This window comes from Pinus tabuliformis, chromosome 6 (genome assembly GCF_031772625.1).
Source record: "Pinus tabuliformis cultivar Carrire ecotype Pingquan chromosome 6, CPIR1, whole genome shotgun sequence".
NCBI classification, from domain to species: domain Eukaryota; kingdom Viridiplantae; phylum Streptophyta; class Pinopsida; order Pinales; family Pinaceae; genus Pinus; species Pinus tabuliformis.
The window spans coordinates 992,779,521-992,807,480 of record NC_142292.1 but is presented as its reverse complement, the minus strand read 5'-3'; the positions used below and the strand labels follow the sequence as shown (position 1 = coordinate 992,807,480).

Sequence of the window (27,960 nt, the reverse complement as noted above, 5' to 3'; positions counted from 1 at the left end):
TTGGTGCATATAGGGTGTGCATAGGGAGCCATTGGCTTCCATAGCAGCAGACAACACACCACGGATCTTCATCAATGCTCAAAGACTACTAGGGATCCACTTTTGGGATGATGGTGATATGCTTAGTACATTTTGCCCAGCAGGCCCCCCACAGGAGCCCCACACTCTTGGCAGGTGTCCCAAGGCTTGTACAATATCATGGCAGCATTCATTCCACCACTCGGACCCTTGCAAAGGATCTACAGGGATCTTCGATTCATATGGAAACCCATGGGGTCATTTATGTGCCCTCTGACCCAATGGGAGCATCACAGGTCTACTACTTGGAGAACAAGGGGTCACCCCCTTTTCCATCATATTCCGAGGAATTTTTTCCTCAGTATGACACTTCAAGACATTATTAGGCCTTTGGAGGGCCCCACGAGATGTACATATTATTATTTGGCCCCTTGTGAGGCTTATTTTTACACTTGTGAGCTAGTTTCGTGGACTTGTCACCAATAGGGGTTTTATTTGCATATTATTCTATCATTATGGGCTAATGTAGGACCATGAGCTAATTCGAACTCCTTAGGGGGCTATATATTGATGTTATATACATTCATTTGGATCATAACTTGACTTGGGATCTCTCTAATACAAAGAACTTCACATGTTTTCCTTGGAGGATATTTTTTGGAGATAGATGAATTTTGACGTATGGATTTGGGCTATTTATCTTGTCTTGGAGCTTTGTATTGTAAACGAAATGTTGTTTGGATATATTATATAACGCTATAAGTAAATTTTGATATTATTTTTGTTGCTGCATACTGCTAAAATTTGGGCTAGTAGTTGCATGATTGAAATGTGGAATTGAGAATGTTTTAGTTAATTTAATGTATGGTCCAATGTTATATGAATGAAATGTCCTAGAGATTATTTGTCTCGATAAGCTTGCACCATTTTATTTGAATTATAAATTCTTAAAGGTCACTTTTCTTTTCTTTCTCTCAAAACTAGATGAAGCTAACTTTCTGGGCCTCCTTGATCAAGAAAGCATGTTAATACTCATGGTCATCCTTGACTCCATATCCCTAATTGAATTAAGCACTGGTCCCTAAAAAAGGGTGGTCATCCGCTTCATAATTTTCACCTTTTATCACTTTTTCCCAAGTCTAGCCCTCAAAAGTCAGCTAGGGCATCAATTTCCTGAGAATTGACCCAAGGAAAAACTTTGATCTCCTACAGGCTACTGCGCTGGTGGGTCCCCTCCCTCTCCTCTAAATTTGAGGCAATTCTAATAGTGGAATCTTCAGGAATCCCAAGCCCTATATCTAGGATCGAATTTTGCCTAGGCATCCCCAAGGCTAGACCTCAACAAGATCAATTCAACCTTTTGAAGTAAATATTCTTGTTTGACATTTTCCCTTCACCTTGTCAAGGATAGGAACATCATTGGTTGTTGCATTCCACCCGCGAACTTGGGCTAGGTCCACTTGGCCCTGTGTGGTCCCACTTCTCAATAAAGATTATTTGCCAAGGACCATTTGGGAATCCAAGTTTCCCAAGGATTATAGGGATTGAGAACCTCGTCTGTAAGTCTATTTCTTCTCCCTCAACCCTCCAATACTCACCCCTTACCCTTGGAAGACTAAATCCCTTGCTTAAAGAGAAAGCAAGTTCCATTCTTCACTCCGTCCTCGAGAAAGGCTTCCCAAGGTCATCTTCCACCTATTCATTGACATATACTTTAAAAGTGATCCCTACATTACCAAGACTCCTCCCATCGGTGAAATTTTGTAAAGAGCAGGGAGACTTAGCTATGGTGACAGTGGGCCTCTACCATTGCCCTAAACCTAGCAATTGCCCAGTTAGGAACCCCTTTAGGTCCCCTGCTAGTTTGAGTGGTAACACCCCCCATAAAGATTTTTTCTTCATGTTTTAGCATTCCTCCTCTACCCTGGAAATAGAGGTTTGTGATGATGTTCATTCCTCTAGTCTTGATGAAGAATTGTTTTCCCCTATGAAGACCCAAGAATCATGGTTTTTCCCCAAATACCATGATGACTCCACTTCCTGTTTTCCCAATAACAAAAAAATATCATCCTAACTATGTTCAAGACATTCAAGGATGGTAGGCCTGAGATATCTCTTCATTAGAGATTCATTGACATTTATATCTCCTAGTTAGAAGACCAGATTCAATCTTCTTGGTTGATGTCTTTCCCTTTTGCTATGGTTCCTTTCTATATAATATGGGTCTCCTGTTTTCCCACCTCCCACCTTGTAACTCCTCACATCATTATTCCCATTTATATTGTCAATTCCATTGCAAAAATAATCATGGAAGCATGCATTCTTGTATTGATAAATTCACATGTTGGTTGCATGGGGTCTATGATTATACCTAGCACTTGACATTGTATCATATGCATGGTAGAGTAGGATGCATTATATGATGATTTTTTAATTAGAATCAACATTATATGATATTTCTCAAGGTAATAGATTCATATTTGCATATTTTATTTTCTGTTGATTTTATGGCCTAACATAGAGCCCATGCAATCATGAGACGTCGCAAAAGCATGTTGCCCCACGTTTTTCCATCTATTATATGTGCAAGTGACAGGTCTACAGTAACCAAGATATTGTTGGAGTTCTCATGACCTCCCGTTCGAGTAGATTTGCCCACTTCTTCGAGAGATCACATCCCAATTGGAGCCAGATGTTACCCACCATTTTGTAGGTGATAACCCTAGGAAAAAAAAAATCCAAGATAGTCCTCAGTCGGCAGCCAACAACCCCTTGCAGCAACCAGCTAGCTCATTATGCCTTTTCTTCACCACCTGAGCTAGCCATGTGGTCCCTCACCCATCTTCCAAATCCTATGTTTGAAAGTGGTCCTCCTTAACCTAAAGGTATGCCTTGTCATTTGGTAATTGAGTATTGTAGTTTTCTTATCATGGACACTTCTGGGCGTGGATTAATGAGAAGATTCGGCGGAAATAATTAGTTAGCTTTGTGCCCTTGTCCCTTAGCCCCATTTTGGATGTTAACCTTGCATCCTAGTCTTGTGGGATCTCTTTTACTAGCCATTTGGCTTTAGGGATGGTATATCATGGGAAACCCCGATTTTGGTTGCGTGGTCTCACTCCCTTATTCGCCTATATTACCTTTTTCCACTCATTATTACCCCATTCATCATTTCTCCCACCTGGGTCCACATAGGGTTAGCATGCCCCTTCCCCTTGCCCGCACCTTGGGTCATGACCTGGAATGAAACCCAAAGGTTGATGTAGCTGAAAAGAAAGATAAAAGCGTATTTGGCCACATTCAACATAAAAATGTACCACAAAATGAAAAAAATGGTCGGGACAAACACATTTAGCACGTGGGAAAAAGCCAATGCATGAGCTCTACCCCATCATCATGGCCATCACCCTAGTTCCTATAGCTTCTATGAACCTCCTTCATCATATAGGAACCCATGATTTCCCCAACCCTTGGTGGGAAATAAACCGCCCTACCTTTAAAGGGAATATTCACTGTTATATCTTATACATCATGCTCTTACATCTTGAGCCCCGAGCAGTTAATCAAAGAAAATCATAAAAAGGCAAAAGGAATAGAAAGTTGAGTGGAAAAATCAAGATTTGGGCACCTCATGTAGCATGACTTCTCCCTTCTATACATTATAAACCCAAGTGTGGGCTTCCCTCTTATTAGCTACCTTTGTACCCCAACATGTGACCCAGGGTTGCCCCTTCTCATCCCCTACTTCATTCACCTATCTGTCACATGCCACCACCTTTTGAAGGATGTACCTTGAATATATTATCCCCTTTAGAAGTAGAAACCACCTAATAGGATTCTTGGTTAACCCCATTTGGAGTTTAGGAGACATTGGCACATCCCAAAGCCCATTATGGAAGGGAAGGCCATTATGAAGTCCCCACCTATGGTCCATGATTGGTAAGCTCATTTACTTGATTTCTCTAATGACTTGTTGTAATGGAAGGCTAGGGGACACAATGGATCTTATACAAAATTCCAGATGGTCTTCATCTTGGGTTTGGTCTCCCTATACAGGGTCCTAATCCTCCAAACGGCTACATTGGCACATGTAGGGTGTATGTTGAGAGCCATGGGCCTCCATAGTAGCAGGCAGCACTCCATGGATCCCCACATCCATTCAGAGATTGCTCGTGGTTCACTCATTGGATGAGGAAGATGCACCTAATCCATCATGCCCCGTTGGCCCCAGATTTGCACCATATACTTGGCAGATGATCCAGGACTTGCACGATGATGTGGCATCACCTACACCATCATCCTAGCTCTTGCAAATGATCTACAGGCATCTTCGATTTGTTTGGAGATTCATGAAGACACTTGTGTGCCCCCACATGTCATTTGGAGCACCACAGGTTATTAAAAGGGGTCAACCCCTTGTCCACGTCTTTTGAGGGTCCTCTTCTCTGATTTCCCCCTCTTTACTGTGATGGCCCAACTCTTCCTCCATCCTGCTTCTGAGATCTGCTTGTTATGGTTGTATCTGTACTTTGTCTCTGTACTACTGTAACTTTACCTTCCAATGGCACCCATGGACCTCATTATGCCTCTTAGAGGGCCCTACAACATGCATAGATCATTATTTGATCTCTTGAGAGGCTTACTCTTTCATTTATGAGCTAGTTTGGTGGGCTTGCCACCAAAAGGTAGATTATTAGGACATTATTTTATTTTTGGGGCTCATGTAGGCCAAGGAGGCTAATTCGAACTCCTAATTAGTGTATAAAAACAAGTGAGATGAGTTCATTTGCTCATCATCACTTGGATTGGGATCTTTTCTCTCTCTTAAGAATTTCGCACTTTTTCTAGAGGTTGAATTGGAGCTTTATGGATGAATTTTGATGTGTGGATATTGGTTTATCTTATCTTGGAGCTTCTCTTTTGTCAATTGTGGATGGTTGGATATATTATGTTACATGTAAGTACATGCTTTCAATGTTATTCTTGTTTTACTTTGTCATATACATTAAACTGGGAATTTCGCAATTTTTAGGGCTAATTGTTACATGCATTTACTACTTTAAATTGTGGAATGTTGTCTCTATTATAGCATCTCTCAATGTATGGGCCATATAATGTGAACGAAATCTCCTAGGGGTAATTCTAACAGTGAATTGACCTTGATAAGCCATCTCCTTTGTTCATCGAAGTATAAAATCTGCAAGATTGCTTCTCTTTGACCTAGAAGGCTAGTGAAATGGTCTTGAGGCCTCCTTTACCAAGAACCAAAGGTCCTCACTCATATTCATCATAGACTCCATTCTCCCAAGACTAAGGCATTAATCTACCAAGCATTGGTCAGCCAAATCACATATTTTTCACCTTTTCCCAAGTCTAGCCAAGTTGGGTCACCTAGGGCATTATTTTCCCGATGAACTAGCCCTCCAAAAAGTTTTATCTCCTAGGTCCTCCTGCATTGGTGTCTCCTCAAGGCCTCCTCCAAATTTGAATCCATTCCAACGTTGGAGTTGGGAGAAAATCCTAGCCCTAGCTTTGGGACCAACTTTGCCCTAGCATCCCCAAACGCCAGTACCTTATTGGATCAATTCAAACCTTTAAGTGGATATTCTTTCTTTGATCCATTTCCATACCTTGTTTAGGTTAGGGATAATCATTGGTTTCCATACCTTCTCCCCTACCCTAGACTATGTCCACTTGGTCCCACGTGGTCCCATTCTTTTGAAAATACAATTCTTCAAGAACCATCTGGGATACCAATTTCAATAATGATTTTAGGGATTATGAAATTCCTTCATAAGTCATATCCCATAAACCTAACCCTCAAATCATCCCTTCCTTTCCCTAAAGGACCTTGTACCTTACTTAGAAAGCAAGCAAGCTCTATCTTTCTAACTCTTCTGGGAAAGAGATTATTTGGGTCACTCCACATCCTTTCATTGAATTATCCTTCATCGGTGACTCCATAATGTATATTAGGTCTCCTCCCATCAATGAAAGTCTGTAAATAGAAGGGAGCCTTATCTGAGATGACAGTGGGCTAAGTCTCCATTCGTTGCCCTTGGTCTAGCATTTTCCCTTTAGGGATCCCCTTTGGGTCCCTTGATAGTTTGAGCAGTAACAGGCTTTCAATTACTTCCGTTGGAAGAAAGGTAATTGATTCACTTGGTACATATTCCTTCATCAACCATTGGTTTCCCAAGGATGTTAGGTTTAAAGTGTTTCCATGCAACTTGTAGATGTAAAGGCTCAAGATTATCTTCCTTCTATATGGATTCTTTATATGAAGATTCTTCCAATAAAAAATGTACCATATGTCCTTTGTTTCCATATTTTTGTGGTGATTGGCCTTATCATCACTAATTGATTTTTGTATCTACCAGTCAAGTCTTGCAGGCCAATCATCCTAATGCCACTTAACCTTTTGCCCCTTGCTTACCATCTATCCCAAGCGGCATGTTGTCCTCAACCTTGGAATCAGTTGTCCCTTCGACTCAACCCAGATATATATATATATATATATATAAGTGATTGGGGCTATCACACCAAATAATTGTAAGAGCACATGAAAGCAAAAGATCATGCATATGTTATTTAATCATGTTAGTGGCTTATTCCTTGTACATATAATGTATTACATATCTAAGAGTATATAGATTATGTCATAAGAATTTATGTGTCCATGACAAATGATGACATGTAGATGTGTCACTCGATTTTCATTTTGATTTACTAATAAGAATAACCCTAATACAATAATTTAAATTATAAATTATCTATTGAATGTTCCATTGTTTTTATTTATGTTCAACATTTTTATTGTAATGGTTAGATTGGATTAAAAATAAGCATGGTACAAGTATCAAAAACTTATGTTCTCGAGCTCATCGACAAAACAACATATGAGTGCCCTTGAAGCAATGATAAACTCTTATTATTAGAGTTCTTCTCTCTACTTGGACTATAGGAGAATTATCTTATTAATTGGTTACACAATTAAAAAAAAAACATAAATTCTAATTCAAAAGAAACCTTTGAGGGATTCAATTCATCATTTATGTTCCAAGATGGTTGAGCTCATGTTGACCTGACCCCACAGCGCTATTTTTTCATGCTTCTTGCTCTCAAAAAATATTTATTGATTTTCACCTCTCATGAGAGGCATTGAGATGTGGTGGAAGACAATTCTTCACTTGGTTGTTATTTTTGGATCAAGAGGAATTCCTACCATAAAGTCTATGAACTTCGACAAAGACATTTTATCCACTAGCTTTAGCTTCCTTGTTATGGAATTTTTGTGTCTAGGGGTGGTAGTTATTCCTAGGTATCGATTGGTTAATTATTAATATAATAGAGATTGTATCTTTAATAATTTTCTAAGATTCAATGCAAGTGAAAGTGATAAAGAGAAGAAATAGGAATACCTAAAAATACTTTAACAAGAAATGAAGGTGATTTGAATGGGAAGAGAAGTCTTCAATGCACAAGATTAACTTCCCTTTCTACCTACATATCAAATAAACATATATCTTTACTATTTCTTTGTAAGCCCTAATTTAGAAATCAACATATACAACTTGCATTATTGAATCTATAAAATGTAAGAAACTAATAATGCAATTATCATCAACAGAGCATAAAGATATAATATCCTTCTTACAACATATTAGATAATATTTGTTTTTCAAGGTGGGAGTAGATGAGATATTTGCATCAAGGTTATAAAAATGGTTACAACAAATATCAACCCATGCACATTGATAATTTTCACACCCAACACTAGGTTTCTTTCGAACAACGTCTCTTCAAGTCCATCCTCCATCAAAAGACACAAATCCCTATGCCAAAATGGTGGCACAAAGTGTAATATCCTCTCCCAATTGATTAAGGGAGAACAAAATAGTCTATCCAACCTTGTAGGCTATAGTCTTGATAAAGGGTGGGGGAACCCAATTTTTCCAATGTCTGGGGCAATATTTGGAAAATATTGGGTCGGCCAGGGCAGAAAATTATCAAATTGGGGGTTTCATTAAAACTCCTCACATTTGAGAAACCCCTCAAGGGAATCTATAAATAGAAGAAAGTTGGAATCAATTTGGCATCATCAATTTAGATTAAAATATATATGTTTCTTAAGTTGTGGCTCTGAGGGTTTTAAGACCCATTCTCTCTACTAATTTCAGTGGTGAAAGATTCCACCCTAGTTAGTCATCATTCATTATTCATTTTACGTTATCATTTGTCTTAGCAAATCGTGGAAATTGGCATTGAACGAATCTGTCTAGTACAACAAATCTGGTAGCATTTCCAATTAGGTTTATTACTCGCAGTTGATTGAAGTATTATGAGGCATTGTAGTAACTCCAGGACAGCGTAGGCCACAGGGCCGCAAACCGCAACAGTAGGTCTGCAAGGCCGCAAACCTCAGCCGCAAGGCTATAATCGTAGAGCTGCAAGACTGCAAATCAGAACCGCAGTCTAAGATAGAAAGGTTGAAATTGGTCATAAAGGAGGTGGATTTTCCTTCAGCATATCAAGTGGCATTATGGTAGCAATATGAAGTACCAGGTCATGTCTGAGCAATTTACTTAAATAATTTAGATTTGATAATATAGCATAGTTACAGTGGAATATTTCAAGACCTTTGTTGTACCTACAGTGAGTTTTTATAGGGCCTTGTTTGTTGCCATATCTTAGACAGCGCATTCTAATTAGTATAGTCACCATATAAGTAGTAGAAGAACTTAATTATGATCTTGAAGTCAAGACTATATTTTAGTGGTTCAAGTAATCTATTGTTTTCACTAGGATGTCAACTTATTGTGTTGTAAAAAAAATCATATCACTCCTAGAAGTATTTACTGCTGTGAAAATCTTGTGTTATTTCAATACTGTCTATTGTGGCATAAATGCATATTGCTATTGTATAATATTGTTGATTTATTGTAACCCTAGTCAAACAAAGAAACCTTAGGGAAAAAACCCCTTGGGATATTACACAAACGGGCTCTCAATTACCCTATCAATCTGAGAAAATATATATAATAATGAGAAATGAAGGGCCTTTTATAGTCATCCAAAAATCAAAAACAATAACAATGGCTTCAAGAGATTCCCAGTGGCTCTAAGGCTCAAATGCTTTTAGGTTGAATTTCTTCCACCACAAAACCATGTATTTATATAAGGAAATAGTGGTTATGAGTGGGAGATAGCATCATGGGTTCCACGCACTTGTCCAAATCTAATGCCATTTACTTAGGTTTCCATATTGTACACAATTTTATATATTTTTACACGGTTTCCAAAGTGGTTGTGTTGCAAATTGATAGAGTGTGTGTTGATAGCACACACTCACCTCTTGCATTACATAGAGCTACAATTGAAACACATCTTACTTCTAGGCAAGGAATGATCTAGTTATAATCATGTGGCTTTAGACATATACATAGGATGATAAAGAGAACTAATCAAATGCTTGAAAATAGGGTGTAACCAATTGGTAGCCCCTTATGGATGAACAAATTACACTAAACTTGTGATTTGGAATAAGGTAAACCAAATCAAAGTTATAGCATGCCTTGTTTTCACTAACACATTTTGTTAATATCCTCCTTGAATCTATTGTTTCCTTCTAGGGTTGTGTCCTTGGGGCCTCCTTATTCCACAAGACGCTACAACACTAGCACTTCCCAGTGACGTTTTCTTGTAAAGATCACCCAAATAGCCTCATTCATTGGTTTTTCCTACCCTTTCTTGATGCCTTGTGACCATGTAAAGCCTTTGTTTGCTATTCTTCTCCTTGATTTTTATCAACATGGTGATCTTCACACTTCAATTTATTCTTGAGTTGAGAGGATTTTTCCCTTTCTTTGGAGGAGGGATTTCCATGACCACGAAGGAGCCTAGGGCCAAAAATCTATTTTGGCTTGGGGTAGACTTAAATTCCTTTATAGGACAAAAGGATCCTAAGATTGTGTTTTCTTCCTATTCAAGGGTTTTCTGGCTTTCTGGAACTCCTTTGCATCCCCCTACATTGCAAGTGGTACTTTTTGGACATTTTTTGTTGAATCAGTTAGTGGTCCACAATGTAAACATTGCAACCAAGTTTAATTATCTAAATAGAGCACCATTGCTTCCAAAAGGCCAAATTTTAGATTAACCCCAACATAGATCATGTGATAGGAGAAGCCCCACTTTTGGTTTGACTTTTGAAATACCTTCCCATTTCTTGTTGATTTCCTCAAGTATGCCATTGTCCTCGAAGTTTAGGGGAAGTGAGGAACCTTGACCAAAATCATAAGAACTTAGGGCATCTCCTCCTCCTGATCAAAATCTAAAGCCTCGCTGTCAAGGCAGTGCCACATATCCTAGAAACCAGGGTAAAAAAATAAATCATAGTCTTCCTTGAATTGGAAATGAAAAACAAAAATAAAATTGGATCAAGCATTTCAATTCATTGTTCATATCCAAGCTTTCTATGGTTTTGAAGTTATATCCTCACTAACTTCCAAATTAGAATCCACTTAAAAATAACAAGGCTTTTTTCTTAGGATCTACAAAAGAAATGCTTAAGTTTGAAACCTTATCAAGCTTCTTAACAAACTTGGAAGGGATACTTGAGACCTTAAGCTTCTTGATGATTTCAACAACAAATTTCTAAAACCCATAAGAGATGTCATGGATAGAGGATGATCCCATCATTTTCCATTGAAGTAGAGCCATGACGAAAGCAGAGAGATGGAGGAGGGATGAACTAGCCATAAAGTTGAAGCCAAGCTTGAAAAGTGAACTACACAAACTCGACAATAAAGGGAACCTTGGCTCCAAGGGGTTGGCACAATTGAGCAAACACCCATGGTGGCTAGGTGAACCCTAGCTATGAGAAAAATGATCCTCCAAACTTCATTATCCTAAACCCTAATTATACAATCTTTGATAAATTTATTTTCCTTTGTTCTAGACTTTATTATCCCCGGCCCCAATTGTCCAATCTTTCCTTAAAAAAATTACTTTCCTTTGCTAGAAATAGTTTATTTGGGATAAATATTACTTATTATTTGTTTTCTATATTTTTTTTACATTCTCGGAGGGGGGTCTGATGTCCCATCTCTTATCTCTCAAAATTTTTGACTTTCAAGCAAAATCCCAAACTTGTTCCCCATTCCCCAAATTTGGCATAGCAAGTGTAAAATAGTTGATTGGTAGTTTTCGTTTTCTTCTTATTATGAGTGAGAATTGAGAAGGATGATTTTTACTTTCATCTTGGTGGCTTGTGTCTTGATGAAAACCAACAAAGTCATTGATAATTAGCACTATATACTCTTATAGTAATTGTTTTGAATGCATTTGTTCCTTGATGATTATCTTTCAATCATGGCATATTAGAATGTAAACTAAAAGTTCAACAGTCAAGGATGATCATGCAACAAAAATGATGAGTAGGTTGAAAGAGTAGCATTTTAACTCTTATTGAAGTCAAAAAATTAATTCTAATTTGATATTACAAAAATTTAATGTCAAAGTTGTCCGGGGCCAGCTCAATTGGCAATTGCCATATTATGAAATTTTTGTAAACCATGAAATTCAAGGTTCAAATCCCCCGTGGGTCAAGCCAACAAAAAAATACAAAAATAATCTAATGTCAAACTTAAACTATAGTGAAAGGGATAGCTTTGAAGGGACTCTTGCTTTCAGTCATAGATGTTAAAACATCTAGGAGACCAAGTACTTTTGGGCCCTTTCCATGTTAACAGTTCTGCTTTGATGTTTAAACCATTGGCATGTTGAAGGTTTGAGTCTTGCAGTGAACATGCTGCAAACACGACTGCTCGTCAAAAATTTTAATGGCATCTAATGCACAAGAGAACTAGTCCACGAATTGAATATATGGCTGCCAGTTGTCAAATGACCCATCCTAATTTAAACCTGATACATCCTTAATTAGAAAAGTATCGGCATATAATGTTGAAAATATGAGATCAAAGAACAGCACCCGAGCGGTTCTGACATTACAAATCAAATCAAAGGCAATTCTGTAAAAGCGTCTATTTCAAAAACATTTCCATATGCAACGGTCACAGTTTATATTATTAAGCAAGATTGCCAAATGCCTTGATGCATTGCATTCACATTATGTCGGATTTCATACGGGTAGCTAACAATTATTGCTTCTACTCGAGAATTATAACATTCTGGTCACTGCACTAATAAGTATATAAGAGGAAGTGAAGAGCACTTCCTGATTCTAGATACATTACCACAAACTTCGAAAATTTTGATTCTAGATACACTACCACAAACTTCGAAAAAATCCCATAACGAGTTGCAACAGTACCAGATATTGGTTCAAACAAAATAAATAAAATGCTGACATGACATTGACAGGTTATAGGAAAATACAATTTTACATGACAAAATTAGGAAAAATAAATAAACAAGTTTGAAAATTTATTGAAAGAGATGTCTCTAACAAGGATAGCATCACTGTTCAGTGTTCACTAGTAGCACCTTGAAAATTCGACCTTAACTGAAAGGAACTTTATGCTTTGTCATTGACTGAACTTAAACTAAATGAACTCCAACACTGACGAGTCCATTCCTTTATCTTCTTTTGCATTATGACATCCTTCAACTTAGAGCGCATAGACCGATAGAATGCCTCCATTTGAATAAGCTCATCAGGAGTAGCCAGTTCCATAGATTTCCCCCATTCTTCTTGAATATCAGAAGTATTTGACTCCTGGAGCATCTGCATAATAGTATGCCCACGCTCACAATTACCAAATATAGAAAAATGCAAAATATTTGCATAGCGTTCAGCTGCAGCCAGCCTAGCCCTTAGAAATTGCACTTCTTCTGCTGCTGAAGATAATGTTTTTTCCATCTCCAATAGTCTAAGTTTATCAAAATATGCATGTCCATTCTTGTCCATACCATCTTCCATTTTCATTTTCATTTCAATCATATGTTCATCATCTCCTTCTTTAAGCCCATTATTAAGATCCACAATGTCTAATAAGCATGGGGGTGGCCAACTTACGAGACAAGGAACCAAACTATCAAGTGTGTTTCCTCTCCCTAAAACACCATTCTGTCCACGACCCCAGGTCCAGAGCTTGAAACCATTATCTGTCACTACCACAGTATGCGCAGCACCACAACCTACTCCCGTAGAACCAAAGAAAACAGGACCTTCTGACCCCTCACCTATGATTTTCAGAGGAGAAAGTGCATCGCCTGCACCTATGCCAGGTGCTCCAATGTTGGGGCAAAGGCCAAGGCCCCTCTCCATTCCCCAAATCCAGACATCACACAATTCTGAAATAACACAAGTATGAAATAAACCACACTCAACCAACCTGAGGAACAAAGTTTTTGGCAATCCATCAACAGGTTCAGGCAATAATTTGCTTTGAGTAGTTCCATGTCCAAGTTGACCATTGTCGCCAAGCCCAAAAGTCCAACATATGCTAGCTCGTCCATTTGAACAATTGTGACTCAACTGTGCAGGTTCCTCTAACCCAGTACCAATGCCAGCCTGTGGCTGTACAGATGTCAGCACAGCAGTATGAAATGCCCCACACGCTATGTGATATGGAAATCCAGCGGATGTGTGATTAAAATTTATAAGTTGAGGAACTAATCTACTCTCTTTATCACCTAAACCCAATTGACCATGTGTATTACTACCCCAAGCATAGGATAGTAAATGTTCTTCTGCAACCGTTATTCCATGAGTGACTAAAGCTAAAACATGTTCATTCCCACAAGCCACCTTTGAAACAGAATACCCTTGAAAGCCCTGAACTGGTTGTGGCCTAGAAATAAAAGCAAGACGGAATGTTTCATCCCTAGGTTCATTTGTTGACTGAGGACAGCGGCCCCATATCCAAAGGGTCCCATGTTTATCAATTGCAAGTGACATCATTCCTCCCGCCCTGACATCGACAGCCTGTAAAAAGAAATTCAAAATGTTGATCACCATTCAATAACGTTCTTTCACAATTGCTTGTCCAATTTTCCTTATGCTTTTCTAAATTCAAAAGATAACATACCATAGACAGTGAAGTTTGATTTTAAAAATACACTATCACAATGATACAAGCCCGCATATTAAAATGCATATATCCATTTACAGATAGAACTCGTTCACATAACTTTCAAACAAAAGAAAAGACTAGGTTTTGCTATGTACCTAACCAAGCCACCTTTGTAATCCATCTGACTATGTGTGCATGAGCTGTTTTGTATGTAAGTTCATGATTTTGTAATAACATTCTACTCCTAGACCTTCGCGGAATTATATTTAAATATCTGTAGAGGACACTTCTATGTAATGATGGCCTTAATCAGTTTTTCCCTGGAGTGATGCATGATAACCACACTAACCAAGCCATCTTTGCAATGCATCTAACTATGTGTGCACGAGTTATTTTGCATGTAAGCTCATGATCTTGTAAAAATGTTCTTCTCCTAGACCTTTGCATAATCATATTTCAATATTTGTAAAGGCCACTTTTATGTAATAAGAACCTTTTCAGTGTGATAGATGATAACCACACACCCCTAGAATATAAGTGGATTGCATTGCATGTTAACCAATATATTTCTCCACAAATTTATTTGTATAAGTTGTGATTGTAAGAGACCCAAGGGATAGCTTGGTTGGTTCAGCCCTATTCACTAAGGCGTAATGCCCAGGGAGGTCACAGAAACCGTTCCCACCAAGACCTGAGGGGTTTACCAATTGCTATTGCAACAAGCAGATAATACCACCTTCCATCTGAAAACCTGGGGAAGAGGCAGGAAATATGTGAAATGGAAGTTGCAACATGCTAGCTTCCTCATTATTCAATTAAGTACAAGACAGTGAGGGGATAACTATTTCTTTGGGGAACAAAAAATGTTGTTGTTGTAGGGTATCAATGATAATGATCCGTAACATCAATGAACATATAATCTCAGCTAGGTAAAGACAAGAATTTGGCATCAACAGAGTTTGCATTGTTGCTTCGTTATACTATACAAAGTGAATTAACTCACATTGTGCACTAAGACATCATCATGCGTAAATCTTGTTAGCATAATTGTAAAGCAATGTAACTTAAAAAAATTGTAAGATCTATCAATACAAGTTGTTATCCTCCATTGTTTCACTTTTAGGAAGACCAACAAGAAAATTAACCCTAACCAACAAGAAAGTTGCTCTCTAGATAATCACATAAACCAATAAATATAAATGCAATTTTCTTCTACCCAAAGCAATGCAAAGGATTCTAGCCGCTTACCCTACTGCTTTTGTGGAACCCAAAGGTCTTTCTCCAATAAGATGCATACACAGCACAACACTCCATTGACATTATTCCATATAACTCTTGATACCCCTTGAAAATGTATGGTCCATTTCACATTTTCATGGGCCTCTCTCCCCCCACCAAGCACAACAGAAGACTCTTGGAGTTCAGTTGTAATTACAAGTTGATGAAGACTTTCCGGGGGGGGAGTGTGAATCAGTGTTTTCAAACCATTAAACTTTTCAATTTCATATATTGATTTATGTACGCGACTTTGCTAAAGGGAACCCACGTGTGTACGCGACTGTTATTCATATAACTAGCGTATATCCAGTAAAACATATTTTTTAAAAGAATGTCAAATGAATTAATTCATCATGAGCAAGCTGAAGCTCAATAATAATACAGAGATATTTACAATAATAGAAACATCAAGTTTCTATGTAGAATATGGAAACAATCAGTTTCATCTAAGAAACTGCTAAAAGAATAAAAATAGCAACAACTAAAAGACTGAGCATTAAATACTAAATAGGAATATTCTAATACCCTCCCTTAATGCTCAATCTATTTACAACACCAATAGACACTCTGAATTTTACAAATTTATCAGGACCAAGAGGCTTGGTGAAAATGTCGGCGGGCTGCTCTGTTGTGGGAACATATTGCAACTGAACTGAGCCGTCTTCAACAAGCTGGCGAATGTAGTGGCAATGAGTTTCCACATGCTTTGTTCGTTCATGAAAGACTGGATTCTTGGCAAGTTTGAGCACTCCCTGATTATCACAAAACAAAGAAGTAGGCCCTCTCTGAGAAACATGCATATCTGCAAGCATACGTCGAAGCCAAACTACCTCACAGGATGCCTTAACTGCTCCCCGATACTCTGCTTCTGTCGAGGAGAGAGCCACTGCCTGTTGCTTCTTACTCGTCCAAGTAACAGCACCGGATCCTAGACTAAACACATACCCAGCTGTAGATTTACGGTCATCAACCGAACCGGCCCAGTCAGAATCAGTGTAACCACTGAGTATAGGTTTGGAACTTCGAGTGTATAGGAGACCATAATCAGAAGTGCCACGCACATATCGTAGCACACGCTTTGCTGCTTTCCAATGATCATCTTTAGGAGCTGACATGAAGCGGGAAATGTAGCTTACTGCAAAACTGATGTCAGGTCTGGTGGCAGTAAGATAGATGAGACTACCCACTAATTGCCTGAATAAAGTTTCATCCACAAGGGGAGAGGATGACTGTGCTGAAAGTTTGAGCCCTAGTTCCATAGGAGTTGTGGCCGGTTTGCAATCCTGCATTCTGAACCTGTCCACAAGATTTTTGGCATACTTGGACTGAGAGAGAAAGATCTGATTTTCAGTCTGCCAAACTTCAACCCCCAGACAGTAATGAAGAAGTCCCAAGTCTGTCATCTCAAACGTTCTGCATAAATCTTGTTTGATCCCATGGATCAAATGTGCAGAGCTGCCAGTAATGATAAGGTCATCCACATAGACAACCACAAACAAGATATCATCACCAGTATGCTTGATATACAGGTTTGCATCAGATGGGCTCCGCTGAAAACCCTGATCTGTCAGGTACTGATCAATTTTCATGTACCAAGCCCGAGGAGCTTGTTTCAATCCATAGATTGCTTTAGCTAACCGACACACTTTCTGTTCTTGACCAGCAACCTTGAATCCTGGAGGCTGCGTCATGTAGACTTCTTCTTGGAAATCACCATTTAGGAAAGCACTCTTTACATCCATCTGATGAACTTTCCAATTGAACTGAGCTGCTAGGGCAAGGACAAGCCTTATGGTACTCATCTTGGCTGTAGGAGCAAAAGTCTCCTCATAATCGATGCCTTCCTTCTGTGAGAACCCTCGAGCCACAAGACGAGCTTTATACTTGTCTATGGTTCCATCAGCTTTGTATTTCACTTTATACACCCATTTGCAGCCTATGGGCTTTTTCCCTGCAGGAAGATCAGAAAGTGTCCATGTGTGATTCTTCTGAAGACTCTGGAATTCGGCTTCCATAGCCTGTTCCCACTCAGATGTACCCTTAGCCTCTGAATAGGTTTGGGGCTCAAAAATACTGTGTAGGTTAGCCATAAGAGCAAAATTGACTGTAGACTGTTGTCTGTTCTTATGTCTAGAAGTTCTACCTTCAAGGAGCTCATCATCCCGGAGATCACCAATGGTTTTAGCCCACCATTTAGGCCGAAGAGTAGAAGAACCAATATCAGGAGTAGAGGAACCAATATCAAGAGGAGGTGGAGAAGACTCAAGAGCAATAGGGGCCGCAAGAGGAGGATTATTTTCTGGAGGAAGCTCAGATAGAGTATTATCAAATACTGATGCTACATCATCCCTCCCATCAGGTGGACCGACCGGAAGAAGAACACTGTGAGGCTGATCCTCAGAACACTGCTCAGAAGAAGAAGACTGAAAGAATCCTCTGTCTTCATCAAATACTACATCCCGACTGAAGCTAAGACGACCAGTGGCTATATCTATCAGCCTATAGGCCTTGTGATGATCACTGTACCCTGTCATCATGAGTTTCTGGCTTTTGGAATCCAACTTAGAGCGCTTAGCAGCTGGAATCCAAACATATGCAACTGAGCCAAATACTTTGAGATGACTGATCTTAGGCTTACGGCCAGACCAAACCTCTTCAGGAGTCTTCCCTGTAACAGCCTGAGTGGGTGATCGGTTAAGAAGGTAAACAGCAGTAAACACTGCTTCAGCCCAGAATCTGTTTGGAACACTCCTGTGTTGTAACATGGAACGAGCCATTTCAACAACCGTGCGGTTGCGACGCTCGACAACACTGTTCTGCTGAGGAGTGTAGGGTGTGGTTAACTGACGTTTGATGCCATGAATATCACAGAAGTTGGCAAAAGCTGAAGAACAAAATTCCCCCCCATTGTCGGTCCTAAGAGTCATGATGTTACAGCCAGACTCTTTTCAACTAAGGTTTTAAACTTCTAAAAGGTACTAAGTGCATCAGATTTATTTTTTAGAAAATACACCCACATCTTTCTACTGAAATCATCTACAATAAGTAAAAAATATTTGCAAGCAGTGATAGAAGCTGTATTCATAGGGCCACAAATATCAGCATGAAGTAACTGGAGTACCTTAGATGCGCGCCAAGATTCTCCATCCTTGAATGAAGACCGATGTTGCTTTCCCGCTTGACAGGCGCCGCATACCCCCAACTGCTGAGTCTGAATATCAGGTAATCCTGACACAAGTCCCTCCCGAGAGAGCTAAGAGAGATACTGCATATTTAGATGCCCATATCGCTGATGCCATAGAGTACTGATGGGAGAGACACATGCTGCTAGAGCCACTTCTGGAGAGTCACCGGTGTCAAGTAGCCTGTATAGACCATGGTCCTCTAGGCCAACAGCAATTGTTAGACTAGTCTCCCTGTCAATAATGGAGCACTTGTGCGCACTGAACACTACATCAAGCTGAGGAGAATTCCTCATAATCTGGCTGACAGACAGCAGATTAATTTCCATACCAGGAACATAGTACACATTCAAGAAGATGAGTGTGCGCCCACCAGACTGGATCTGAACGGTACCTCTGCCAGCCACTGTATACTTTTCACCTCCACCAAATACCACGGAATCACTGAAAGGTGAGAAGTCAATAAACCAGTCACGCCTGTGAGAGAAATGGCGTGATGCACCAGAGTCAATGTACCAAGCAGAAGACGGTACATGATCTGACGACCTTTTAGCCATAAAGGCGTAAAAGGCAGATTCTGTCTGCTCGAAATGTTCCTCACTGCCTTCCAACATGAGATTGGTTAACGAAGCCATCTGCACGTTTCCCAAGATATGGAAAAATACAAAAAATCCTGCACGAATTTCAATGCGGATGCTGGCTGATCCAGACAAAATTTGACAGGTACAAAAAATTCCCCACGCTAAAAAATTATGCCTGTATAAACATGCATTTGTATGTTCTGAAAATACACGTCCAATCTGTGGCTTCTGAAGAAGAAAAAAATTGGCGTTTGCCCCTTTGCTCCCAGTAATACATGAAAGGTTTGTCCCTGAAATGTCACCTAGCACTCACAGTGAAGCTACAACGGTAGCAAATGCATAGGAAAAAAAAATAAAAAAAATACTACGATTATCTCAGCATGATCACCAGAACTCGTGGTAAAGTCTAGCATTAGCATACGACCCTAAGAAAACAGTGTTGCATTCAGCACCAACATCATGATCTCCCTGCAGCTGTTTGGAAGCACCCACAACCCACACGTTCCAGATTTTAATTAATACGCTGCCCAAAAGTGGGATACAACCAGTTTCTTCGTTCCAGCAAGAATTTCAATTTGTCCGTTGAAACTTATAGATGCAGTGTGTCTATCCACAGCTGCCACGAATGACAATAATAATTACTGTAATGGCACGCGTATAGCTACAGTGGTGGCGGATGACCCAGCAGCGGCGTTCAGCAATGCCATTAGTGGCTGGTCGTGAGATCGAAGTCAAGCTGAGTGAACACAGAAAGAATCGAACACGCGCTAAAGCGAATTCTCACTCACCTTGGGCACGGTTGAATTCTCACTCGCTAAAGCGAACTTAGACAGCAAAACTCCCGACTGTCCAGTGTTGAAGCCCTTACTACACCGAATCTGGAGAGCCGTGACCGAGTTGCGTGCCTTATTGAAATTCTTTTCTAATTCGCCAATACCAATCCGGATTGCGCAACCTTCCAGTGGAAGAAAAAATAAGCACGCGGGAAACAACCGGCGTCAAACCTTCGAGAAAACACAACTTGCAGCTCTGTCACGAGGCAAAAGCGAGACGACAACCTTTAAAACCCTTATATGGGTTCCGCCTCTGCGAGCATTTCAGGAATGGCGGACAGCTTACGAAGGGTGCCAGAACTCCTGTAACGTGAGTCGTCGAATGCTGTCAAAGCTTCACGTCTCTGCTACGATTTTTCACGGTCTCTTCTTGCTGGATCTCTGATAAAAAACGCTACTGCTTCACAGTAATTATTTATCAGTCTTCAATGGCAAAATGAAGTCAGACGTATCACGATGAGACCAATAGAAAAGACGAGAGCCACGATGAGACGACAAGGGTTCAAAAAACAAATAGACTGTTCAAACGACAAATAGACTGCTGCCCATAACACGCAGGCTGTATTTTCAGACCAGACGAACCATGCAACCCGGGAATAGCGATCGCTCGATCACCAATCCAAAAACGAGAATGATGCAAATTGGCCAGCCAGAAAACGAATCCCGCTCCCACGAAACGGTCACCGCCACAAAGTTAATTCCTCATAAAAATGATAATGCAGGAGAAGAATCCATTTTTGTATCGAGATGGACGACTGTAAGCTTTTATCACAGTGAGCAAAGTCGAGGCTAAGACTCAGTGAAGGCTACCTGGCTTACAGAAGGCTCGACCTTAGAAAGGACTCAAGAGATTAGGATGCAGAGAGAATAACTGTTCAAGAAATCTCTTAACCTCGCTCTGATACCATAAAAGAATGTCAAATGAATTAATTCATCATGAGCAAGCTGAAGCTCAATAATAATACAGAGATATTTACAATAATAGAAACATCAAGTTTCTATGTAGAATATGGAAACAATCAGTTTCATCTAAGAAACTGCTAAAAGAATAAAAATAGCAACAGCTAAAAGAATGAGCATTAAATACTAAATAGGAATATTCTAATATTTTTCAGTTAATTCATCTTCAATTTATCTTAAGCCAACGCATTAGTACTTCATTCAACATTATATAAACAGTGACCATGTGCAGTAAGAACAAAATAAACCATCACACGTAATCAACACACATGAACACCAGGATTTAAGGTGGAAACCCAATGTGGGAAAAAACCACTGTTGTTTTCATCTCTCTCTCTTCTTTTAATATAAAGAAAAGCTTCTTACAATCTTGTACTGGCGCAGACTCATAACAGCACGCAGGCACCCATTTGCAGAAGGCTACAACCTTCGCTTGTTCTCCAGCACCCACTAGAAGGGAGCACCAACCCCCTGAGCTCGTTTAGTGGATCCCACCAGAAGGGAGCTCCAACCCCTTGATCTGATTTACCAGCTATCACTAGAAGGAAGCTTCAACTCCCTCATTGAAGGCTTCAATCCTCAACACTTTCGGGGACCACGTTTCATAAATTTTCATACTGGATCCACCTATTACAACACATGACAATTTGTAGGCCACGTTTCATCAAATTTTCAGACTGGACCCACTACCAACATTTAAGCCCAAAACCAATCATCAAAACTGAAACTTATCACTGTAACTCAACCATTGAACCAACCAATCACTAAACCAATAGAACCAACCAATCACTGAAACCCAATCACTGAATCAACCAAATCAACTGAAACCCAAATCAATCAGCTTAAATAACCAGAACAGTCAGAACATTGTAACTAGAATACCAATCAACATATTGCACATCACAGAAACCAAATTCTGTTACTACAAACCCTGATCAACCATATGTCAAAATATGTACGCTACTTTACAGTAGCAAACCCGTGTGTGTACGCACTTTCCATGAAGCATACCCGCGTACAGATCTTAAATCATTGATTTCTGAAAATTGAACCACTATCATTCTAAAATAAGTATTGAATCATATACAGATTCACTACATCATTCTGAAACAACCACAGAACCTTCACTGATCTTCATTCACAAACAGCAAGTAACTTCAACATTCTTCAATCAATCAATCCTTAATCAAAACATCACTATTTAAGCCCAGATCATCAAGAAGATTTCACTGACAGACAGCAGAAAGATATCACGACTGATTAAACTGATCAAACATCCTTTTCATCAAAAACCTACTTTTTGTACGCGCTTTCCTCAAAGAAAAGTCGTGTGTAAACGCGCTTTTCAGGAAACAAACCCGCAACGACTTACCAGTGTCACACCCCGCATGTGTATGTGCCTTGCAGGCTATAAAACCCGCGTACAGATCTACAATTTCTGATTTAGACCTTTGCTGCAACACAGAACTTCAGACATACCCAGATCTCGGCATATACAGAAAAATCATGTGTCAAGACACTATCAACACAGATCAAATCACCTCATAATCAAGATTGTTATCTCAGATCTATTGGATCTGATCCATCATCAAATTCTCGAGTGCATACTTAGTTTTAGATCAAGCAAAACATCAACAACCCATTACATGCATATTTGCTTCAGATCTAACTATTCATAAAATATTCATCACTTGCACACTTCTACCACTTTGATCTTCATCTCCTTATATAACTTAGCCCTTATCCAATACCACGAGTCAAAACCATACTCCCGCTGATGGTTTTCTTAGACGAGATCAAAACATCCGTTGCTAGGCTCAATACCACAGGCCAATACCATGGTAAGGACCCTTGGTATTTAGAACAATGTTGCACGAAGCGGGAGCGAAGCGGAAGCGTTTTTTGGAAGCGGGGACGCCGAAGCGTCATTTTCCAAAAATCTAGGAAGCGAAGCGTCCGCGGAAGCGTCTGCTATATATATATATATATATATATATATATATTTTATATTTTTTTGCATTTATACTCAAAACAAACATCCCAAATACCAAATTAATTGTAGAAGACATGAAAACATGCATATTTTTGCATAAATCAAGATACATATGGCATCCATGATTCCATTGTAGTTACTAGTATGTACAACAATCATCTATATTCTAGCTATTACAAACATACATCAAATTTTTAAGCATATTATAAAACATAAAACATTTAAGCATATTATAAAACATAAAACATAGAGCATATTATGATTTATCTAGCAAGTGAGCAACTGTCAACATTTGTCATGTCCAAAATTCAAATAATAATGTTTACAAAATATGTCACTTGGTCACTGCCAAGCCAAAAAGGTTCAAAATTCAAATTCACAAGTCTACAAGTCTAATGAGTAATCTATGACAAAAAGTAGTAGATTGTGAATATATCTACTAATCTCTCCTCCTTCCACCACGAATAGAACGTGGTGGCGGGCCTCCACGTGGTGGCAATGAAGAAGATGGTGCCTGTGGAAGTCGTGGCACTGAAACTGATGAAGAAGAACCCCCTGCTGTTGGTGTTGAACCATGGAACCTAGGAACCAAGGGACCAGATGGGGGTGGGGGTGGTGGCATATCAACACGGTCATCATCATCCTAGAATCACTCAAAAATTTCATGCAAAAAAAAAACACTAGTTAACAAAAAAATTAAAAACATGAATTAGAGAAATGCTTTATAAGGGAAAATTGGAAAATTCATACCACAATGGACATACCTGGATAAGAGCATCCTCTAATTGCTCTAGTCGCAACACTCCATCCTCCAAATTGGGCTCCTCTGGATTCTTGTCCCAAATCAACAAGTCTTTATTAGACTTTGCATCTTCACAGTAATGGGACAACAATCGCAAGTTGTAATGAACATAAACCAAGCTCTCTGCCCGGTCTAAATTCAACCTGTTCCTTTTAACACTGTGGATGAAAGAATAAGAGCTCCAACACCTCTCTGCAGAAGAAGTGTTTACCACCTGTGATAGCACCCGCAATGCCAAACTCTGTAGAAGTGGAGTACCCCCTCCATGCATGTTCCACCACTCAAGAGCAGAAAAAGTCTATCGATCTTTAATTGCATGCATGCTCCCAAATGGACCAGTGTTGAGCGTATAGTTGCTCACCTGTCTCTGTACCAATGCAGCCTCCTCCTCATCAGGGATTAATTTACTCAGTGCAGCCATATATTTTTTGTGAACCTCTTGATCTTGGTGTGGTTTTCTCCTACTTCCCCCCCAGGTGTTGGTGTTGAAAGCCATGATGGATGATAGTATTTAGGTGTCAAAACATATGCTAATGCATGCAATGGAACATTTAGCATTTCCCATCGGTTTTCCACCTCTACACGAATATAATTGTACAAGGTGATATCTCTAGGCTCAACAATGTCTTTAATCTGCCCCAACATGCTATCCATTTGCTCATACACCTCCCCAATTACTGGTCGATCTGAATCTGCAAACTTGATCATGTAATAAATTGGTTTGGTGAATTGCAAAACATATTTAACCTGTCCCCAAAAGTAACTGTCAAGAACAGTGTCCTTGACTGCATTAGCACCATCTATGTCAGTGTTAATTTCATCCCATGTTTCAGCACACACCAGATTAGTTAAAGCTTGTCTCACCTTCACTAGCCGCCTAAAGGTGAGGTAATAACTAGCAAATCTTGTCTTTGCAATTTTAAGCAATTGCAACTTGGAGTAAGTGCCATAGAAGTAGTTTACCCTTGTATGCCCTGTGATGAATTTAATGAGCTGCTTCCCTCTCCTGTAAACCTCAGCAATCCACCCACATTCTTTGTGTTTCACAATATCATGCATCAAAAGGTTCAATGTGTGAACCAGGCACCCAGACCAAAAGATGTGTGGATGAGTACGCTCAATAATTTTTCCTGCTGCATTATCTGTGATCACTTGAACCACATTATTCGAACCAACATCTTTGATTGATTTCAATAGGAGATCTGCAATGTTTTGTGCAGATGCAGTGATGGAGGAGGAGTCATGACATGCAATAAATACTGCACCACTAGAAGAAACACCAAGAACATTTATCAAATGTTGGTTTCTAATATTTGTCCACCCATCTGATACAATGGATACCCCAGAATCTACCCACTCATTTGTAAAACGTGTCAAAGCTCTTTGAACCTTAGCTTTTTCTCTTTCTAATAACACTGTTCTAGCTTTCTCATAGTTGGGGGCCTTGTATCCTTTTGGGGCTTCATTGATGGCCTTTACCATTTCATGCCAATAGGGAGAGCGAAGCACATTGAATGGTACACCGCAAGCACAAAGAAAACGGACTATCTTTCCATCCACATCATCCCTCCCAGCAACATTAAGGAAATCCCCTATTGTTCTTCTACCTCCAGAGCTTGCAGAAGTACCATGAGGAGATGAGCAACTACCAAATTTAGAGGTTGCACTTGATTCAGAATGAGTTTTTTGTTTCTTGTTTTTTTGTTGTGCAGCCATCTCTATTTGGATGTATTTTCTTCTTTCTTCAGTTGAAATGTTTGGGCAAATTTGTACCCCCACAGAACCCTTTTTTTCATCACTGTCCAGCACCCCACAAAGATGCCTCCTCAGACGGGTATATGAACCACAATATGGTTTTCCTCCATGACAACCATGAGGGCACACAAATTTGTAAGATCCACCACCCTTTCCCCCATCAAGTTTGGTCACATAGTTCCACAAGGGTGTTGATGTAGCTTTCCCATCTTGTGTTTCAGTGTCCCCTTCAGGTTCATCCCCTTCCTCTTCAAACCCTTCCTCCTCATCATACATTGGGTCACTCCTATTAGGACCATCACCAATGTCCTCTTCTGTTTCTTCCCTTCTATTCCTCACCTTTGCCATCATTAAAACCAAGAGTGGAATGATACATAGAAGCCAAAAGAACACCATCTTGGAATATGGATATAGGTGGTGGACAACCTGTAAATAAAGGAGCAAGTAGAAACAATGGGAAAGAGTAGGAGAGGGAGGAGAAAAATACAAAAAAATTGTCAAAAAAACAAGGGAGTTTGGGGTTTGAACTTACCTCTTTAGCTCTTGTAGATGAAGTCCTCCAAGCTCTTTCTCCAAGCTCCTCCTCCTTCTCCTAGGTCCTCCTTCTTCACTCCTCCAAGCTCTCCTCTCTTCTCCTCTCCTTTCCTCTCTTCTCTTCTCCTCTCCAACTCTCATAAACTCAAAGTGAGAAAATGAGGAATGAATGGGGGCTTTATTCTTTTCATTCCTGACCTTAACCTGACTCTAACCTCACCCTAACCCACCCCCTTAATGTTGAGTGAACATAACTTAAAAAAAAAATTAAAAAAAGAGTGTTTTTTTTCCCTTGGGCACGCCCCTTTTCGCCGAAGCGTACGGAAGCGTGCGCGAAGCGGCCGCTTCCTGCTCCGAATCGTCGCGCTTCGGAGGCCCGAAGCGTCGTACGAAGCGCGCTTCGGAGCCATGGAAGCGGCGCTTCCGGCCGGCGCTTCAGAAATTCCAGGAAGCGTCTTAAACTGCCGAAACGCCGCTTCCGAATTCGGAAGCGCCGCTTCTGAGGAAGCTTCCTAGGCGCTTTCGTACGGGGCGCGCTTCGGAGCTTCGATCCGGGGGGGGGGCACTTCGTGCAACACTGATTTAGAATACCATGGTGCGAAAACAGTACAGGCCTTTGCTTCTTCATACCCACGTGTGTACACAACTTTGCTTAACAGAACCCGAGTATACTTCTTGAAATTTCAACATTGTCATTCCTCTGCCTCTTAACTGTTATGCCTTTGTCAAAACTCTCTGTCACATCTGTAGACACATCCTATTGAAATTTGTATCAAGTAAGTTTCCATCAAAGGACAACTCATCAAGTAGGTTGTCAACAATGATAACTCATCAGGTAGGTTGCCATCAAGGACAACAGATAATTCATAATGCCAACAATCTCCCCCTTTGGAATTGATGGCAACCACTTTGGTGTTTGGTCACCACAACCTGTAGATACTTGTAAAACACATCAAGTCAAACACCAAGATACTCCCCCCCCCCCTTTGACATCAAGGGCAAAGGGTTGACCAATGTTGAATGAAGGCTTCCATAGATCTGAACTGCTGAGAACTGAATACTCTGAATACTGACCATGCTCCCCCTGAGCACATGCTGAAATTTCTAAAGGATGTACAATGAAGTACATAACTCTATTATTCATATGACTTGTCCACAGTGCATTTACATATTTGACTGCAATATTACATCAATTTCCCAAGCACAGTGAGGTTACAAATTACATCACATGTCCAAAAGGACTTGACCACACAAGTCCATACATGACTAAATTTTACAATGAGTACACCAGAGGTCTTTGCATGACCTTTACATCAAATGACATATATGATATTCATAACCAAGACCAAAGACCTTAATAAGACCATGATAGTCATCAGCAACTTCATATACCATATACGATTTGCACCATAAGCATTTGTCAACAGCATCAAGAACAACAACCTGTTCATTTCCATCATCAATACACAAGATAAGACAATGTAGTTTTAATATCATCAACCCGTGACCAAGTATGCATCATAAAATTTTCATAGAGATCTATTATCAACTCATCCTCTTGACTTCATTAAGGCCAACTTGCTCTTTTCCCTTAATAGAAAAATCCTTAATCCATGTTCATTAAAGCATAGTTTTTCATGCATCAACCAAGCATATGCCATGTCTCCAAGTATCATCCAGCAGATATAGCAGTAATAACCATATCTTCACAAAACCATTCACATCATATCATGTACATGTGTAAGCACCATAGTCATCATCCATGACAACAACATCATCATCAAATAATCATAGCAAGAACTACATGTTCTTTCCACAACAACCCCCAACATATCATACATGTATCATCACTAGGGAGTTTTCTAACATCCCACATCTGATAAGCATCAACCATGATTAGCAACTCATGCATCAATCAACATATGTGAGAACCAAGCATATCATCATAAAGTAAGATAGGGAGAAGTATTCATCATTCCTTAACATCA

General features: G+C 39.7%; 2 protein-coding genes across 2 annotated transcripts; both read right to left on the bottom strand.

Annotated features, from left to right (window-relative positions):
* Nucleotides 1–12,553: 12,553 nt before the first annotated feature.
* Nucleotides 12,554–19,149, bottom strand: LOC149262330 (ultraviolet-B receptor UVR8-like). Its single transcript, XM_089377445.1, has 2 exons — nucleotides 19,048–19,149; nucleotides 12,554–13,966 (listed from the first exon to the last, which is right to left on the bottom strand). The coding sequence occupies exons 1-2, from the start codon at nucleotides 19,147–19,149 to the stop codon at nucleotides 12,554–12,556; spliced, it is 1,515 nt and encodes a 504-aa protein (XP_089233571.1).
* Nucleotides 19,150–23,090: 3,941 nt separating this feature from the next.
* LOC149262329 (uncharacterized) lies at nucleotides 23,091–26,600 on the bottom strand. Its single transcript, XM_089377432.1, has 3 exons — nucleotides 26,295–26,600; nucleotides 23,646–23,897; nucleotides 23,091–23,524 (listed from the first exon to the last, which is right to left on the bottom strand). Exons 1-3 carry the CDS (start codon nucleotides 26,598–26,600, stop codon nucleotides 23,321–23,323), a joined length of 762 nt encoding a protein of 253 aa, XP_089233558.1. The 3' UTR covers nucleotides 23,091–23,320.
* Nucleotides 26,601–27,960: the final 1,360 nt, after the last annotated feature.